General features: G+C 41.0%; 1 protein-coding gene across 1 annotated transcript in view; it reads right to left on the bottom strand.

The window, feature by feature from the left end:
• Positions 1–18,669, bottom strand: part of PYGO1 (pygopus family PHD finger 1) — a 46,210-nt gene that overhangs the window by 8,486 nt on the left and 19,055 nt on the right. Inside the window, exon 2 of the mRNA XM_030929674.1 lies at positions 1,478–1,563. Within this exon, the coding sequence (XP_030785534.1) occupies positions 1,478–1,563 (86 nt within the window). The remainder of the gene's footprint in view (positions 1–1,477; positions 1,564–18,669) is intronic.

Here is an 18,669-nt window from a genome sequence, read left to right on the forward strand (position 1 = left end):
ACTTCAAACCCCAAAAGTATTTAACTTTCAAAAGAAACTTCATTATCCTAATTTTCATTTAATATGCTTACCTATAACTCTGGAATCTTTCACTTAAATACTAAAGTAGTCTAACCTAAAACACCTTTCATACACCAAATAGTCACAAAATTTAATAACAACAATCAGAATCTAAGTTTTTCCCCTAGCTTAACTTCAGGGAGATACAATTAAAGTATTCCCAAAACATTAAGCTCTGGGCCCCAGACTGAAAAAATAAACTGCCAGTTTTAGTCACACTGCAAGTTTAACAGATGGTGGTCAAAATGATCAAAAGATCAGTAATCTGTACACACAAACTTACTAGTAGCCTTTATCATAAAAAGACTGCTTCAAATTTATAAAGAATAAAGCCATAAGAGCCTGTATGTATAATTGCTTGTTATAATCGAAAGTTATAACAAAGGCCTCCATCATGATTGCTTCGTGATATGCACATAATACTAAATTACTATTATAGTTGAACAATTACTTCAGGTTAAAATTGTTACTATATATTTTTAAATCTTTTAATAGAACTACAGGCATTCATGCCCTTGAAAAACTTTTACATTAGATTTAAGAACAAGCATTTTAATTTTAATTTTTTTTGCGACAGAGTCTGACGCTGTCACCAAGGCTGGAGGGCAGTGGTGCGATCTCAGCTCACTGCAACCTCTACCTTCCAGGTTCAAGCAATTCTCATGCCTCAGCCTCCCGAATAGCTGGGATTATAGGAGTGTGCCACCACACCTGGCTAATTTTATATTTTTAGTAGAGAGGGGCTTTCCCCATGTTGGCCAGTCTGGTCTCAAACTCCTAGCCTCAAGTAATTCACCCACCTTGGCCTCCCAAAGTGCTGGGATTATAGGTGTGAGCCACCACACCCAGCCTCTTTAAGAACAAGCATTTTAATTTGCCCACACTTCCTTTCTGCGAGATCTACTCTATGCCGATAGTCCGACAATAGCCACTAGTTACAGACTTAAACAACAAAAAAAAAGTACAGCCGGGCACGGTTGTAATTATGCTTGTAATCCTAGCACTTTGGGAGGCTGAGGCGGGCGGATCACAAGGTGAAGAAATTGAGACCATCCTGACCAGCATGGTGAGACTCTGTCTCTACCAAAAATACAAAAATTAGCTGGGCATGGTGGCGCTTGCCTTTAGTAATCCCAGCTACTTGGGAGGCTGAGTCAGGAGAACTGCTTAAACCTGGGAGGCGGAGGTTGCAGTGAGCCGAGATCACCCCACTACACTCCAACCTGGCAACAGAGCAAGAATCTACCTCAAAAAAAAGAAAGTACCATCACTTGAATGATTGATTGAAAGTACAATGAATGATTGAAAGTACAATCACTTGAACAGAAAACAAAACTTATGACCAAGTTTAAATTTACCTCATCAGCCTGATCATACTAGTAAAGAAAAACTGTTATTAAAGAAAATGTCAGTTTACCTGTGTATTTGCCTTGCGTTTTTTCTTATCCGGGCTTCCTAGTTGTACACCTGGTCCTCCTAACCCATCCAGTCCACTATCACCACCTAAAAAAAAAATTCAGATAATATTTCCCACTTGTAAGTGAAGTTATTTTATATCTCACAGTAATATCTATTATATTTACCTGTTAATGTTTTCTGTTTTTGTTAGACACGAGAAATACTAAGCTTTCATTATCTTTATTTTTCAAAAAAGTCTTTCCCATAGTTTCAGCCAGATATAGCCATTCATCCCTGCTCCCATGTTTATTATTCTTTCAGTGAAAAAGCAAAGTCTCTCTCTCACTCTAAAACCTTTAGTAATCTGGTTCCCTGTCTCAGAGGCCACCACTATTACTAGTTTCTGGTCTACCTTTCCAAAGATAATCTAGATATATTCAAGTATAATATTTTTTTTTGGCAGAAAGAACACAAATGCTTTCTTACTTGGAGATCATTCCATATCACTCTATTTAGAACTTCTTTATTCTCTAATAACTGAGTAGTATTCTATAGCGTGACTACACTATGATTCATTAAACTAGTCCCCCCCATACTGATGACAGTTTAAGTTGTTTCCAACAAAAATCCATGTATAAATGCCTTCAGAGAGATTTACAAGTAGTTCCTAGAACCAGAATTATGGCATCAAAGGTATATGTGTTTTAATTCTTAAAGATATTGTTAAAAATGCAACAACGTTTCCAAATATTGCTTTCTCAACAGTATATGATCAAGGAAAGCAAAAGCTTGACTATCAATTTAAGAGGTTAAAGAAAGTTTATGAAACGAATTTTTTCAGCTTTAAGAAACATTTTATTATGGAGAATTCTGAACATATACAACATACAGAGAAGAATAAAATTAACCCCATATGCCTATCAGCCAGCCCTAATAACCATCAATTCATGTTCAATCTTGTGTTTTCAACACCACCTTCACCTTTCTCCATCCAGTACTACTTTGAAGAAAATTTCAGACATCATTTTATTGGTAAATATTTCAGAATGTATTTCTAAAAACTAGGAACTGAAAAAAAGTACAATGCCATTCTAGCCACTATAGAAATTAACAATAATCCTTCATATTATTTCATACCCAATCCAAATATCTCATAATATCTGTATGGTTTGTTTAGATTGGGATCCAAATATGGTCAATAGATTACAACTGGTTTGACATGTCTTTTAACTGATATACTTCCCTCCATCACTGTTTTTTCCTTGCAATGTATTAAGTGAAAGAACCAGATTGATTATTGTTCCAATTATTAAGCTATCATCTTTTAGCTCCAACCCCTCTTAGTGACACTGGGACTGGGACTTTGCAAACTACATTTTTCTTTTGCTGGGGTCTTCCAACAGGAGCTCTAGAGGGATACTTGAAGGCCAGGGGAGGTGATAGGGAATTGCTGCTCCTCCTGTCTGCTTAGTCTTCTTATCTCTATCATCCCAATAGGCCTTCTATCTGGCACTGGTAGTTCATCCCACTTCCCAAACCAGCTTCAACATGTTCTCTCAGAGGTATTAATACCAGCTGGGCAGCACCTCAATCTCTAAGTCTGAGTCCAAGCTCTATCTCTTCTAATCCTCTAGGTTCTCATAACCCCAACTTCTTTTCTTTGTTAACTAAGTCCCAGATGTGGAAGTTGCTTCCTGCAGTTACTGTCCACGCTACCTCAGTTTTTACTTTTTTGGTTTTTCAACACCTGTTTAATTCCTTATATAAAATTATATTACAAACTATATTACATTCAATTGCAAGTGTGACTTATGTTTTCTAGCCTGGAATGTTTGATATATCTGGATTTTGCTTATTATATTTGCTGACTGACATAGTTTAACATGTTCCTTATTTCCTACAAATTGATATTGGGTCTAGACCAGTGATCCCCAACCTTTTTGACACCAGGGACCAGTGGTGGGGGATGGGAGGTGGGGATGGTTGTGGAATGAAACTGTTCCACCTCAGATCATCAGGCATTAGATTCCCATAAGGAACGCACAATCTCGATCCCTCGCATGCACAGTACACAACAGGGTTCACCCTCCTATGAGAATCTAATGCTGCTGCTGATCTGTCAGGAGGCGGAGCTCAGGCAGTAATGCTCGCTCACCAGCCACTCACCTCTTGCTGTGTGGCCTGGCTCCTAACAGGGCATGGACTAGCACCAGTCCATGGCTCAGGGGTTGCGGATCCCTGGTCTAGACGATAGGCTTGATCAGATTCAGATTTCTGTTTTTTGCCTTGCAAAAAAACAATGTCCACTTAAACAGAAGCAGAGGGAACACTTCCTAACTCATTCTATTGGGCCAATATTACTTTGATACCAAAGCCAAAAACATCACAAGGGAAAAAAAACAAAAAAACTACAAACCAACATCTCTTAAGAATACAGATGTGGCCGAGTATGGTGGCTCGTGCCTATAATCCCAACACTTTAAGAGGCTGAGGCAGGGGATTGCTTGAGCTGAAGAGTTTGAGACCAGCCTGGAAAACACAGTGAGATTCCATCTCTACATTAAAATTAAAATTTTAAAAAAAAATTAGCCAGGTATGGTGGCACACGCCTGTGGTCCCAGCTACTAAGGAGGCTGAGGTGGGAGGATCTCTTGAGCTCAGGAGTTGGAGGCTGCAGTGAGCTGTGAACATGCCAGTGCACTCCATCCTGGGCAACAAAGCAAGACCCCATCTAAAAGAACACAGATGCAAAAATTCTCAACAAAATACTAGCAAAACAAATGCAGCAGAATATTCAAAGGATAATACATCACGACAAAGTGGGATTTTTCCCAGAAATGGAAGGTTGATTTAGCATATTAAATCAATTTAATATACCATATTAATAGAATGAAAAGAAATACACACGATCATTTCAACAGAAGCAGAAAAGCATTTGACAAAAATCTAATACTAAGGAGGGGCCAAGACGGCTGATTAGAAGAAGCTGCAGGCCAGGCACAGTGGCTCACGCTGGTAATCCCAACACTTTGGGTGGCCAAGGCGGGCAGATCACTTGAGGTCAGGAGTTCGAGACCAGCCTGGCAAATAAAGCAAAACCCCGTCTCTACTAAAAATACAAAAATTAGCCAGCTGTAATGGCAGGCACCTATAATCCCAGCTACTTGGGAGGCCTAAAGCGGGGAGAATTGCTTGAATCTGGGATGCAGAGGTTCCAGTAGGCTGAGATCTCACCACTGCACTCTAGCCTGGGCAACAGAGCAAGACTCTGTCTTAAAAACAAAACAAAAAAAACCATGTGGTCCATGGCTCTCAGGGAGAAGAATGAAAATGGTGAGTGAATAAAGCACCTTCAACTGAAATATCCAGGTTCTCACACTGGGACTGACCAAGTGAATAACTTGACCCACAGAGAATGAAGAAAAATGGGGTAGAGCAACTGCCCACCCAGGAGCGGCACAGAGGCAAAAAAAAAAGGCCCCACCTCCAGTCAAGGGAAGCAGTGAGTGACTGTGTGACCCCATCCAGGAAACAATGCTTCTCCCACGGATCTTTGCAACTCATGGATCAGGAGATCCCTTTGTGAGCCCATGCCACCAGGGCCTTGGGTCCAATAAACAGAGCTATGCATGCACCGTCTCAGGAGAGCAGCCACTCAGGCACACACACAGACCCAGGGGTTTTACATACTCCAGCCCCAGAAATCCTTGCAAAGATGAAAAAGAATGCTGCAAGGCAAGAGATCCACCCATACATTGCCTAGGAAGGGGGCTGAATCCAGGGAGCCAAGCAGCATTGTTCTGCAGGCCGCACTTCCATGGCACCTCCCAAGTTAAGATCCATTGACTTGGAATTCCAGCCAGCCAGCAGCAACAGACTGGAGACTGGCTGAGACAGAGCAAGTTCCTGGGAAACGGGTGGCCACCATCTCTGCAGTTCAGCTGACTCAGCTGTTCTAGCCTGCTGGCTCTGGGGAGTCCAGGCAGTCTGGACAAAGGGGAGTCCTCTACAATGCAGCACAGCTGCTGTGCCAGCTCATGGCCAGACTACTTCCTTAAGTGGGACCCTGATCCATCCCTTCTCACAGAGCAGGGTCTCCCTGTGGGAATTTCCAGGCAGGGTTATACAGGCAGAACTCTGATCTCTCCCCAGGATGGAGCCCATGGGGAAAGCGGCAGCAGCTATCTCTGCAGTTCAGTCAACTCAGTGTTTCCTGCCTGCTAGCTCTGAAGAGTCTAGGCAGTCTGGACAAAGAAGGATTCCCCCAGTGCAGCACACCTGCTCTATCAAAAAGCAGCCAGACTGCTTCTTTTTTTTTTTTTTTCTGAGAAGGAGTCTTACTCCATTGCCCAGGCTGGAGTGCAGTGGCGTGGCCTTGGCTCACTGCAATCTCTGCCTCCTGGGCTCAAGCAATCCTCCCCCCTCAGCCTCCTGATTGGCTGGAATTACAGGCACTTGCCACTACCACCACTTGCCACCACCATTAATTTTGTTTTGTTTTTTCTAGTACAGATGGTGTTTTGCCATGTTGGCCAGGCTGGTCTCAAACTCCTGACCTCAAGTGATCCAACCACCTCGGCCTCCCAAAGTACTGGGATTACAGGCGTGAGCTACCGTGCCCAGCCCCTAGACAGTGGTGAAACCTCTGAACAGGAGTCTCCAGACACCTCCTACAGGAGCACTCAAGCCAGCAACAGGTCAGGCAGGACTGCCCTGAGATGGAGCTGCTAGAGGAAGGAACAGGCTGCCACCTTTGCTGTTACACAGCCTTCACTGGTAATATCTCCAGGTACAGGAAAAATTGAGGCAACTAGGGTCAGGAGCAGACCCCCAGCAAACTGCAGCAGTCCTACAGAAGAGTGGCCTGAATGTTAAAAGAAAAACAAACAGAAGCAATGACAACAACAATATCAACAAAAAGATGCCACAAAAAACCCATCCAAGGTCAGCAACCTCAAAAATCAAAGGTAGATAAGCCCAAAAAGATGAAAAAGATCAACACAAAAATGCTGAAAACTCAAAAAAAAAACTGCCTCTTCTCCTCCTAATGATCACAACACTTCTCCAGCAAGGGCACCGAACAGGGCTGAGGTAGCTGGGCGTGGTGGCTCAAGCCTGTAATCTCAGCACTTTGGGAGGCCAAGGTGGGTGGATTACGAGGTCAGGAGATTGAGACCATCCTGGCTGACACAGTGAAACCCCGTCTCTACTAAAAATACAAAAAAAATTATCCGGGGGTGGTGGTGGGCACCTGTAGTCCCTGTTACTGGGGAGGCTGAGGCAGGAGAATGGCATGAACCCAGGAGGTGGAGCTTGCAGTGAGCTGAGATTGCACCACTGCACTCCAGTCTGGGTAACAGAGTGAGACTCTGTCAACAAAAAAAAAAAAAAAAAAAAAAAAAAAAGAACTGGGCTGAGGCTGAGATTGGCTGAATTGACAGAAGTAGATGCCAGAAGGTCAGTAATAATGAATTTCACTGAGCTAAAGAAGCATGCTGTAACCCAATGCAAAGAAGGTTAAGAATCATGATACAACAATACAGGTGCTGATAACCAGAATAGCCAGTTTAAAGAGGAATATAACTGAACTGACCTGATGGAGCTGAAAAACACAACATGACAACCTCACGATGCAATCACAAGTATCAACAGCAGAATAGACCAAGTGAAGGAAAGAATCTCAGAGCTCAAAGATAATCATTCTGAAATAAGAGAGGCAGACAAGAATAGAGAAAAAGGAATGAACTAAATCTCCAAGGAATATGGAATTATGTAGAGAATAAATCTACAACTCATTGGTGTCCCTGAAAAAGAGGGGGAGAATGGAACCAAGCTGGAAAACATACTTCTGGATATTATCCAGGAGAACATCCTCAACCTAGCAAGATAGGCCAACATTCAAAGTCAAGAAATCCAGAGAACCCCAGTAAAATACTGCACAAGAGATCAACACCAAGACACATAATCATCAGATTCTCCGAGGTCAAAATGAAAAAAAAAAAAATGTTATGGGCCACCAGAGAGAAAGGCCAGGTCACCTACAAAGGGAAACCAATCAGACTAACAGTAGACCTCTCAGCAGAAACCCTACAAGCCACAAGGGATTGGGGGCCAATGTTCAACATTCTGAAAGAAAAAATTCCCAACCAAGAATTTCATATCCAACCAAACTAAGCTTTTAAGCAAAAGAGGAATAAGATCGTTTTCAGATAAGCAAATGCTGAGGGAATTTGTCACCACTGGGTGGTGGTGCCTTGCAAGAGCTCTTGAAGGAAGCACTAAATATGGAAAGGAAAAACTGTTACTAGCCAGTACAAAAACACTGAGGTACATGACCAATGACACAATGAAGCAACCATATAAACAAGCCTGCAAATTAACGAGCTAACATCATGATGACAGGATCAAATTCACATATAACAATATTAATCTTAAATATAAATGGAGTAAATGCCCCAATTAAAAGACACAGAATGGCAAGCTGGATAAAGAGTTAAGACCCATCGTTATGCTGTCTTTGAGAGATGCATCTCACGTGCAAAGACACACATAGGCTCAAAATAAAAGGATGGAGGAAAATTTATCAAGCAAATGAAAAACAGAAAAAAGCAGGGGTTGCAATACTAGTTTCTGTCAAAACAGACTTTAAACCAACAGAGATCAAAAAAGGGCATTACATAATGGTAAAAAGTTCAATTCAACAAGAATAGCTAACTATCCCAAATACATGTGCACCCAACACAGGAGCACCCGGATTCATACAGCAAGTTCTTAGGGACCCACAAAGAGACTCAGACTCCCACAAAATAACATTGGGAGACTTTAACATTTTACTGACAATATTAGACAGATCATCGAGACAGAAAATTAACAAAGATATTCAGGACCTGTACTCAGCTCTGGGTCAAGAGGACCTGATAGACATATACAGAATTTTCCACCCAAAAACAGTAAGATTTACATTCTTTTCATCACCACATGGCACTTACTCTAAAATTGATCACAATCGGAAGTAAAATACTCCTTGGCAAATGCAAAAGAACTGAAATCATAACAGTCTCTCAGACCACAGCACAATCAAATTAGAACTCAAAACTAAGAAATTCACTGAAACCACACAACTACATGAAAACTGAACAACGTGCTCCTGAATGACTCCTGGGTAAATAATGAAATTAACACAGAAATCAAGAAGTTCTTTGAAACTAATGAGAAGAGACAACATACCAGAATCTCTGGGACGCAGCTAAAGCAGTGTTAAGAGGGACATTTATAGCACTAAATGCCCACATCAAAAAGGTAGAAATATCTCAAGTTAACAAGCTAATATCACAACTAAAAGAACTAGAGAACCAAGGGCAAACAAACCCCAAAGCTAGCAGAAGAAAAGAAATAAGCAAAATCAGAGCAGAACTGAAGGAGACAGAGACACAAAAAACCCTTAAAAAAATAAATAAATCAGGTTGGTAATTTGAAAAAATAAAATAGACTGCTAGCTAGACTAATAAAGAAGAAAAAAGAATCAAATAGATACAATCAAAAATGAAAAGGGGGATATCACCACTGATCTCACAGAAATACAATACAGAAATACAACCATCAGAGAATATTATAAGCACCTCTATGCACATATACTTAAAAAAAAAAAAAAACTGGAATAAATAAATTCCTAGGCACATACGCCCTTCCAAGACTGAACCAGGAAGAAACTGAATTGAAGAATAGTAGCAAGTTCTGAAATTGAGGCAGTAATAAATAGCCTACCAACCTAAAGAAGCCCAGGACCAGATAGATTTTCAGCTGAATTCTACCAGAGGTACAACTGAAACTGTTCTAAAGAAATGAAAAGAAGGGACTCCTCCCTAACTCATTTTTATGAGGCTAGCACCATCCTGATAACAAAACCCAGCAGAGACACAGCAAAAAGAGAAAACTTCAGGCCAATATTCCTGATGGACATTGATGCAGAAAACCCTCAATCAAATACTGGCAAACCAAATCCAGCAGCACATCAAAAAGCTTACCCACCATGATCATTTTGGCTTACTCACTGAGAATGCAAGCTTGATTCAACAGAGGCAAATCAATAAATATAATTCATAAACAGAACTAAGACAAAAAACACATGATTATCTCAGTAGATGCAGAACAGGCCTTCAATAAAATTTAACACCACTTCATGTTGAACACTCAGTAAACTAGGTATTGAGCAAATATACCTCAAAATAATAATAACCATAAATGACAAACCCACAGCCAATTATCATACTGAATGGGCAAAAGCTGGAAGCATTCTGCTTGAAAACTGGCACAAGACAAGGATGGCAGAAGGGGAAGCAGGCACCTTCTTCACAAAGTGGCAGGAGAAAGAAGAGTGAGCAAAGGAGGAACTTGCCAAACACTTATAAAACCATCAGATCTCCTGAGAACTCACCTGTATCACAATAATAGCATGGGGGAAACCACCCCCATAATCCAATTGCTTCCCACCAGCTTCCTCCCTTAATACCTGGGGTTTACAGTTCAAGATGAGATCTGCATAGGGACACAAAGCTAAATCATATCACCTTCCTTACACCTTGTACAAAAACTAACTCAGGATGGATTAAGACTTAAATGTAAACCCAAAATGATAAAAACCCTAAAAGAAAATCTAGGCAATATCATTCAGGACATAGGCAAGGGCAAAGATTTCATGGTGAAAACTCCAAAAGCAATTGCAACAAATGCAAAAATTGACAAACGGGATCTAAACTACAGAGCTTCTACGCAGCAAAAGAAACTATCATCAGAGTGAACAGACAACCTACAGAATAAGAGAACATTTTTGCCTTCTGACAAAGGTCTAATATCCAGAGTCTACAAGGAACTTAAACAAATTTACAAGAAACAAACAACCAACCCCATTAGAAAGTGGGCAAAGGACATGAACAGACACTTCTCAAAAAACGACATTTATGTAGCCAACAAACATGAAAAAAAGCTCAACATCACTGATCATTAGAGATATACATATCAAAACCACAATGAGATACCATCTCACATCAGTCAGAATGGCGATTATAAAAGTCAAGAAGCAACAGATGCTGGCGAGGTTGCAGAGAGAAAGGAACGCGTTTACACTGTTGGTGTGAGAATAAATTAGTTCAACCACTGTGGAAGACAATGTGGTGATTCCTCAAAGATCTAGAGGCAGAAATATCATTGGACCCAGCAATCCCTTTCCTGGACATAGACCCAAAGGAATATAAATCATTCTGCTATAAAAATACATCCACACTGGCTGAGTGTGGTGGCTCATGCCTGTAATCCCAGCACGTTGGGAGGATGAGGCAGGTGGATCACCTGAGGTCAGGAGTTCAAGACAAACCTGCCTAACATGGTGAAGCCCTTTCTTTACAAAAATACAAAAATTAACTGGGCACAATGGTGGGTGCCTGTAATCCCAGCTACGCAGGAGGCTGAGGTGGAAGAATCACTTGAACCTGGGAGGCAGAGGTTGCAGTAAGCTGAGACTGTGCCATTGCACTCCAGCCTGAGCGACAGAGCAAGACTCCATCTCAAAAGAAAAAAAAAAAAAAAATCCACGCATATGTTCACTGCAGCACTATTCACAACAAAGACATGGAATCAATCCAAATGCTCATCAATGATAAAGAAAATGTGGTATATACACACCATAGAATACTATACAGTCAAAAAAAGGAATGAGAACATGTCCTTGGCAGAGACATGGATGGAGCTGTAAGCTGTTACCCTCAGCAAACTAAGGCAAAAAGAAAACACTGCATGTTCTCACTTACAAGTGGGAGTGGAACAATGAGAACACATGGATACATTGCGGGGAACAACACACACTGGGGCCTGTCAGGGGGAGCCGGAGGGAGAGCATCATGACCTTGGATTAGCCAAGTTTCTTAATTATAACACCAAAGCACAAGAAACAAAAGAAAAAAACATAAATTGCACTTCATCAAAATTAAAAACTTTCGGTGAAAGTTTTTCATCAAAGAACACTATCACAAAAGTGAAAAGACAACCTACACAATGGGAGAAAATAATAAGACTCTGATAAGAGTCTAGTATCCAGAATATATTAATAATTCTTACAACTCAAAGTAAACAGCCTAACTGAAAAGCGGCCAAAGGTTTTGTTTTTGTTTTGTTCTTTTTTTTTTTTTTTTTTTTCCCAAATGTATCTTTTATTTCAATATGGTGTTTGGTTGGTTACATGAATAAATTCTTTTTTTTTTTTTTTTTTTTGAGAGGGAGACTCGTTCTGTCGCCCAAGCTGGAGTGCAGTGGCACAATCTCAGTTCACTGCAACTTCCGCCTCCCAGATTCAAGCGATTCTCCTGCCCTAGCCTCGTGAGTAGCTGGGATTATAGGTGTGTGCCACCACGCCCAGCTAATTTTTGTATTTTTAGTAGAGATGTGGTTTCACCACGTTAGTCAGGCTGGTCTCGAACTCCTGACCTTGTGATCTGCCTGCCTCAGCCTACCAAAGTGTTGGGATTACAGACGTGAGCCACCACGCCCAGCCACGAATAAATTCTTTAGTGGAGATTTCTGAGATTTTGGTGCACCTATCACCCGAGTCATGTACACCGTACCTGACGTGTAGTCTTTTATCCCTCACCCAGCCAAAGGTTTCGACAGACATTTCTCCAAATATATACAAATGGCCAAGAAACACATGAAAAGATGCTCAGCACCAATAGTCATTATAAAAAATGCAAATTAAAACCACAATGAGATAACACTGGATGGTTGTCATCAAAAAGACAAATAATAACAAGCATTGGCAAAGATATGGAGAAACTGGAACTCTCATACTTTGCAGGCGGGAATGTAAAATGGTACAGCCACCGTGGAAAAGTTTGGCAGTTCCTTAAAAATGTAAAACATAAAGTTACCATATGATCCAGCAATTCCTCTCCTAGGTATATATCCAAGACAACTGAAAATTTCTTTGCACAAAAACTTGTACAACATTTTTAGCAGTATTATTTGTAATAGCCAAAAAAGTAGAAACAACCCAAATGTCCATCAATGAGTGAATGGATACACAAAATGGTATATCTATACAATGAAACATTGCTCAGCTATAAAAAGGAATGAAGTATTGATACATGCTACAACATGGATGAACCCTGAAAATGTTATGCTAAGTAAAAGAAGCCAGACACAAAAAGCCACATGTTGCATGATTCCATTTATAGGAAATGTCCAGAATCAGAAAATCTTTAGAGACAAAAAACAGATTAGTAGTTGCCAGCCCACTAGGAAAGGGAGGGAATTGGGAGTTACAATGGTATCTTTCTGAGGCAATGGAAAGTAATACAGAATTAGAAAGTGGTGGGTAAAGTCCTCTAAAGCTTTGACTGCTCAGAGCTCCTCTGCTCCTAGTGGCCAGAACAGAGACGTGGAGCAGCTCTGCAGCCCAGGGGTTCTGGTGGCCACGCATGTCCCGGGGCCATGCAAGGCACAAGTGTGGCAAAAGACAGAAACAAAGAAAGTAGTGACTTTTTAGTACCGTACTAAAAACCACTGAAATGTATACTCTAAGATAGTTTAAATGGTGAATTTTACATCATATGAATTTTATCTGAATTAAAAATAAATTTTAAAACCATTTATAATCTCTCAGTCTGTAGTTCAAAAATCAGAAATTGGGCGGGGTTCTCTGCTCAGGATATCAGGGTATCAGTAGGGTGAGTTCTTGTCTTGAGGCTCTGAGGGAAATCTGCTTACAAGTTCATCATTCTTGTCTGTAGCCAACTTCAGTTTCCTGTGGTTGTAGGATTAACATTCTGCTTTCCTTGCTGGCCGTCAGATCTTATCTCCTAGAGACCACCCACATTCCTTGATTCATGACTCTTTCTGCTTTCAATGTGTATCAAATCCTTGTGCTTCAAGTCTCTGATTTCTTCTTCTTGAACCAGCCATAGAGAACCCTTTGCTCTTAGAAGGTTCATGTAATTAGATCAGGTACACCCACTTAATCTCCCTATCTCAAGGTGAACTGTGCCATATGATATAGCCCAATCAAGGGATTAAAATCCATCAAATTCACAGTACTGAGCATTACACAGGGAGGTACACTAGCAGGATGGGACATCTTGGTGGTCATCTTAGAATTCTTTCCCTACATAAACCACCACTGATAATCAAAGCTTAGGTCCACTGATTTACCAGAGGATGCAAAATGGGCATATTTTCATTCACTTTCATTTACCTTACTGAAGGGGGCCAGCCCCTCCACACCTGTGGGTATTTCTCGTCAGGTGGGATGAGAGACTGAGAAAAGAAATAAGCCACAGAGACAAAGTATAGAGAAAGAATAGTGGGCCCAGGGGACCGGTGCTCAGAAGACGGAAGACCCGCACTGGCACCGGTCTCTGAGTTCCCTCAGTATTTATTGATTACTGTTTTCACTATCTCAGCAAGGGGAATGCGGCAGGAGAACAGGGTGACAGTGGGAAGAAGGTCAGGAAGAAAACATGTGAGCAACGGAATCTACGTCACAAATAAGTTCAAGGGAAGGTATTATGCCTGGATGTGCACGTGGGCCAGATGTATGCTTTTCTCTACCCAAACATCTCAGTGGAGTAAAGAGTAACAGAGCAGCATTGCTGCCAACACATCTCGCCTCCCGCCACAGGGCGGTTTTTCTCCTATCCTAGAATAGAACAAATGTACAATCGGGTTTTATACTGAAACATTCAGTTCCCAGGGGCAGACAGGAGACAGAGGCCTTCCTCTTATCTCAACTACAAGAGGCCTTCCTCTTTTACTAGTCCTCCAAAACAGACCCTTCACAGGTGTCGGGCTGGAGGACGGTCACTTCTTTCCCGTCCCACGAGGCCATATCTCAGAATATCTCAGTGGGGAGAAACCTTGGACAATACCCGGCTTTCCTGGGCAGAGGTCCCTGGGGCTTTCCGCAGTGCATTGTGCCCCTGGTTACTCAAGAATGGAGAATGGCGAAGACTTTTACCCAGCATACTGCCTGTAAACATACTGTTAACAAGGCACATCCTGCACAGCCCTAGATCCCTTAAACTTTGCTTCCATACAATACATGTTTCTGTGAGCTCAAGGTTGGGGCAAAGTTACAGATTAACAGCATCTCAGGGCAAAACAATTGTTCAGGGTACAGGTCAAAATGGAGTTTCTTATGTCTTCCTTTTCTACACAGTCACAGTAACAGTCTGATCTTTCTTTTCCCTACATCTTACCATGTATAAACTTTCATTTCTCTATAATGTATATTCAAAAATCATATGTATTTTGGACAGGCACAGTGGCTCATGCCTGTAATCCTAGCACTTTGGGAGGCAGAGGCGGGCAGATCAGGAGTTCGAGACTAGCTGGACCAATATGCTGAAACCCTGTCTCTACTAAAAATAAAATTAGCCAGGCTGGTGGCGGGCACCTGTAGTTCCAGCTACTTGGGAGGGTGAGGCATGAGAATCGCTTGAACCCGGGAGGCGGTGCTTGCAGTGAGCCGAGATTGCGCCATTGCGCCCCAGCCTGGGTGACAGAGCAAGACTCCATCTCAAAAAAAAAAAAAAAAAAAGATCATATTTATTTCCTTTTCCATGTATGTCCTTTGCCTTTTTTTTTCTTTTCTTGAGATGGAGTCTCGCTCTGTCACCAGGCTGGAGTGCAGTGGCACGTCTTGGCTCACTGCAACCTCCAACTCCTTGGTTCAAAAGATTCTCCTGCTTTAGCCTCCCGAGTAGCTGGGATTATAGGCATGCGCCACCACGCCCAGCTAATTTTTGTATTTTTAGTAGAGGCGGGGTTCTACCATGTTGGCCAAGCTAGTCTCGAACTCCTGACCTCGTGATCTGCCTGCCTCGGCCTCCCAAAGTGCCGGGATTACAGGTGTGAGCCACCACGTCTGGCTTTTATGTTCAACTTTTATTTTTGATTCGGGGATTACCTGTGCAGGTATGTTACCTGGGTATATTGTATGATGCTGAGGTTTGGGGTATGAAATGATCCTATCACCCAGGTGCTGAGCAGTTTTTCAAACCCTGCCCCTAATTGCACTGCCCCTCAGTAGTCCCCAGGGTCTACTGTTACCATCTTTATGTCCATGAGTAACCAATGTTTAGCTCCCACTTACAAGTGAGAACATGCAGTATTTGATTTTCTCTTCCTATGTTAATTTGCTTAGGATAACGGCCTCCAGCTGCATTCATATTGCTACCAAAAAAAAAAAAAAAACAAAACAAAACAAAACCATGATTTCATTCCTTTTTTATGGTTGTTTATATTCCATGGTGTGTATGTACCACCATAGTCTTTATCCAGTCCACCACTGATGGGCACCTAGGTTGATTCCATGTTGTTGTGACTGTGAACAGTGGTGCTATGTACATGCAATTATGTGTCTTTTTAGTAGAACAATTTGTTTTCTTTGGGGTATATATCCAGTAATGGCATAGCTGGGTTGAACAGTAGTTCTGTTTTAATTTATTTGAGAAATCTCCAAACTGCTTTCCACAGTGACTAATTTATATTCTCACCAACAGTCTATGTGCATTCCCTTTTCTCCACAGGCCTTATCAACATCTGGTTTTGATGTTTTTTTGTTTTGTTTTTTGAGACAAGGTCTCACTCTATTGCCCAGGATGGAGTGCAGTGGCATGATCATAGCTCACTACAGCCTTGCCTTCCTGGGGTGAGGTGATCCTCCCACCTCAGCCTACCAGGTAACTGAGACTACAGGTGTGGGCTGCCACGTCCAGCTAATATTTTGTATTTTGAGTAGAGACAGGGTTTTGCCATGCTGTCCAGACTGATCTCGAACTCGTGGGCTCAAGCAATCCACCCACCTCAGCCTCCCAAAGTGCTGGGATTACAGGCATGAGCCACTCATGCCCGGCCATTCTGACTTTTTAAAATAGCCATTCTGACTGATGTGAGATGGTATCTTACCGTGGTTTTGATTTGCATTTCTCTGACGATTAGTGATGATGAATATTGCTTCGTGTTTCTTGGCCACTTACATGGCTTCTTTTGAGAAATATCTGTTCATGTCTTCGGCCCACCTTTTTTCTTTTCTTTGAGACAGTATCTGGCTCTGTCACCCAGGCTGGGTGCAGGGGTGTGAGGACAGCTAACTGCAGCCTCAAACTTCTGGGCTCAAGAGATTCTCCCGCCTCAGCTGCCTGCGTATGTGGGACCACAAGCATGTGCCACAATACCTGGCTAATTTCTGTTTTTTATAGAGACAGGGTCTTTGTTGCCCAAGCTGGTCTCAAACTCCTTTTGCCCATTTTTAATGGGGTTGTTTTTGGCTTGTTCAATGGTTTAAGTTCCTTATAAATTCCGGATATTAGACCTTTGTCAGATGCACAGTTTGTGAACATATTCTCCCATTCCGTAGGTTGTCTGTTTGCTCTGTTGTTTCTTTTGCTATGCAGAAGCTCTCTAGTTTAATTAGCTCCTACTTGTCAATTTTTGTTTTTGTTACAATTGCTTTCAAGACTTCGTCATATATTCTTTCACAAGACTGATGTCCAGAATGGTGTTTCCTAGGTATTTTAGGATTGTTATAGTTTGAGGCTTTAGATTTAAATCTATAATCCATCTTAATTATTGTACATGGTGATAAGTATGGGTCCATTTTCATTCTTCTACATATGGCTAGCCAGCTATCCCAGCACCATTTACTGGGCCTTTCACCATTGCTTGTTTTTCTCAATTTTGTCAAAGATCAGATGGCTGCAAGTATGTGGCTTTATTTCTAGGTTCTCTATTCTGTTCTACTGGTCTAAATGTCTGTTTTCGTACAAGTACCATGCTGTTTTTGATACTGCAGCCTTATATTTGAAGTAATGTGATGCCTCCAACTTTGTTCTTTTTACTTAGGATTGATTTGGCTATTTGGCCTCTTTTTCGGTTCCATATGAATTTTGACACAGTTTTTTCCAATTCTGTGAAAAATTCCATTGTAGTTTGATAGAAATAGTGTTGAATGTGTAGACTGCTTTGAGCAGTGTGGCTATTTTAATGATATTGATTCCTTCAATTCATGAGCATGGAATGTTTTTCCATTTGTTTGTGTCATCTATGGTTTATTTTATCAGTGTTTTTTAGTTCTCCTTGTAGAGATATTTCACCTCAATGGTCAGACATATTTCCTAGGTTGTGTGTACATATGTCTGTGTGTAAATAGGATTGCTTTCTTGATGTGGCTCTCAGCTTGTATATTACTGGTATATCGAAATGGTACTGGTTTTTGAATGTTGATTTTGCATCCTGAAACCTTGCTAATATTGTTTATAAATTCTAATAGTCTTTTGGTGGAGTCCTTAGCATGTTGTAAGTATAGAATCATATTGTCAGCAAAGAGAAATAGTTTGGCTTCTTTTCCTATTTGGATGCCTTTTATTTCTTTCTCTTGCCTGAATGCTCTAACACTTCCAGTACTGTGTTGAATAGGAGTCATGAGAGTGGGTATTCTTGTGTTGTTCCAGTTCTCAAGGGGAATGCTTCCAGTTTCTGCCTATTCAGTATGATGTTGGCTCTGGGTTTGTCACAGAGGGCTCTTATTATTTGGAGGTATGTTCCTTCGATGCCTAGTTTGCTGAGAGTTTTTATCATGATAGGATATTAGATTTTATCAAAAGCTTTTTTCATGTTTATTAAGATGATTATATGATTTTTATGCTTAATTCTGTTTATGTGGTGAATCACACTTATTGATTTATGTTGAACCAATCTTGCACCCCAGGACTGAAACCTACTTAATCATGGTGAATTAACTTTTTGATGTGTTACTGAATTTTGTTTGCTAGTATTTTGTTGAGTATGTTTACATCTATGTTCATCAGGGATATTGGCCTGTAGTTTTCTTTTTTTCATTGTGTCCTTGCCAGGTTTTGGTATTGGAATGATGCCGGCTTCATAGAATGAGTAAGGAAGGAGTTCCTCCTCCTCAATTTTTTAGAATAGTAGTATAACTGGTACCAGTTCTTCTCTTTTTGAATTTCTGGTAGAATTCAGCTATAAATTCATCTGATCCCAGCGTGTATGTTTGTTTCATTGATACTTTGTATGGATTTTGGTGTCTCAATTTGTTCAATTCAGCTCTGATTTTAGTTATTTCATTTCTCCTGCTAGCCTTCAGGTTAGTTTGTTCTTGTTTTTCTAGTTCTTCTAGGTGGGATGTTAGATCATTAATTTGAGATC

This window comes from Rhinopithecus roxellana, chromosome 5, assembly GCF_007565055.1.
Source record: "Rhinopithecus roxellana isolate Shanxi Qingling chromosome 5, ASM756505v1, whole genome shotgun sequence".
Classification (NCBI taxonomy): Eukaryota; Metazoa; Chordata; class Mammalia; order Primates; family Cercopithecidae; genus Rhinopithecus; species Rhinopithecus roxellana.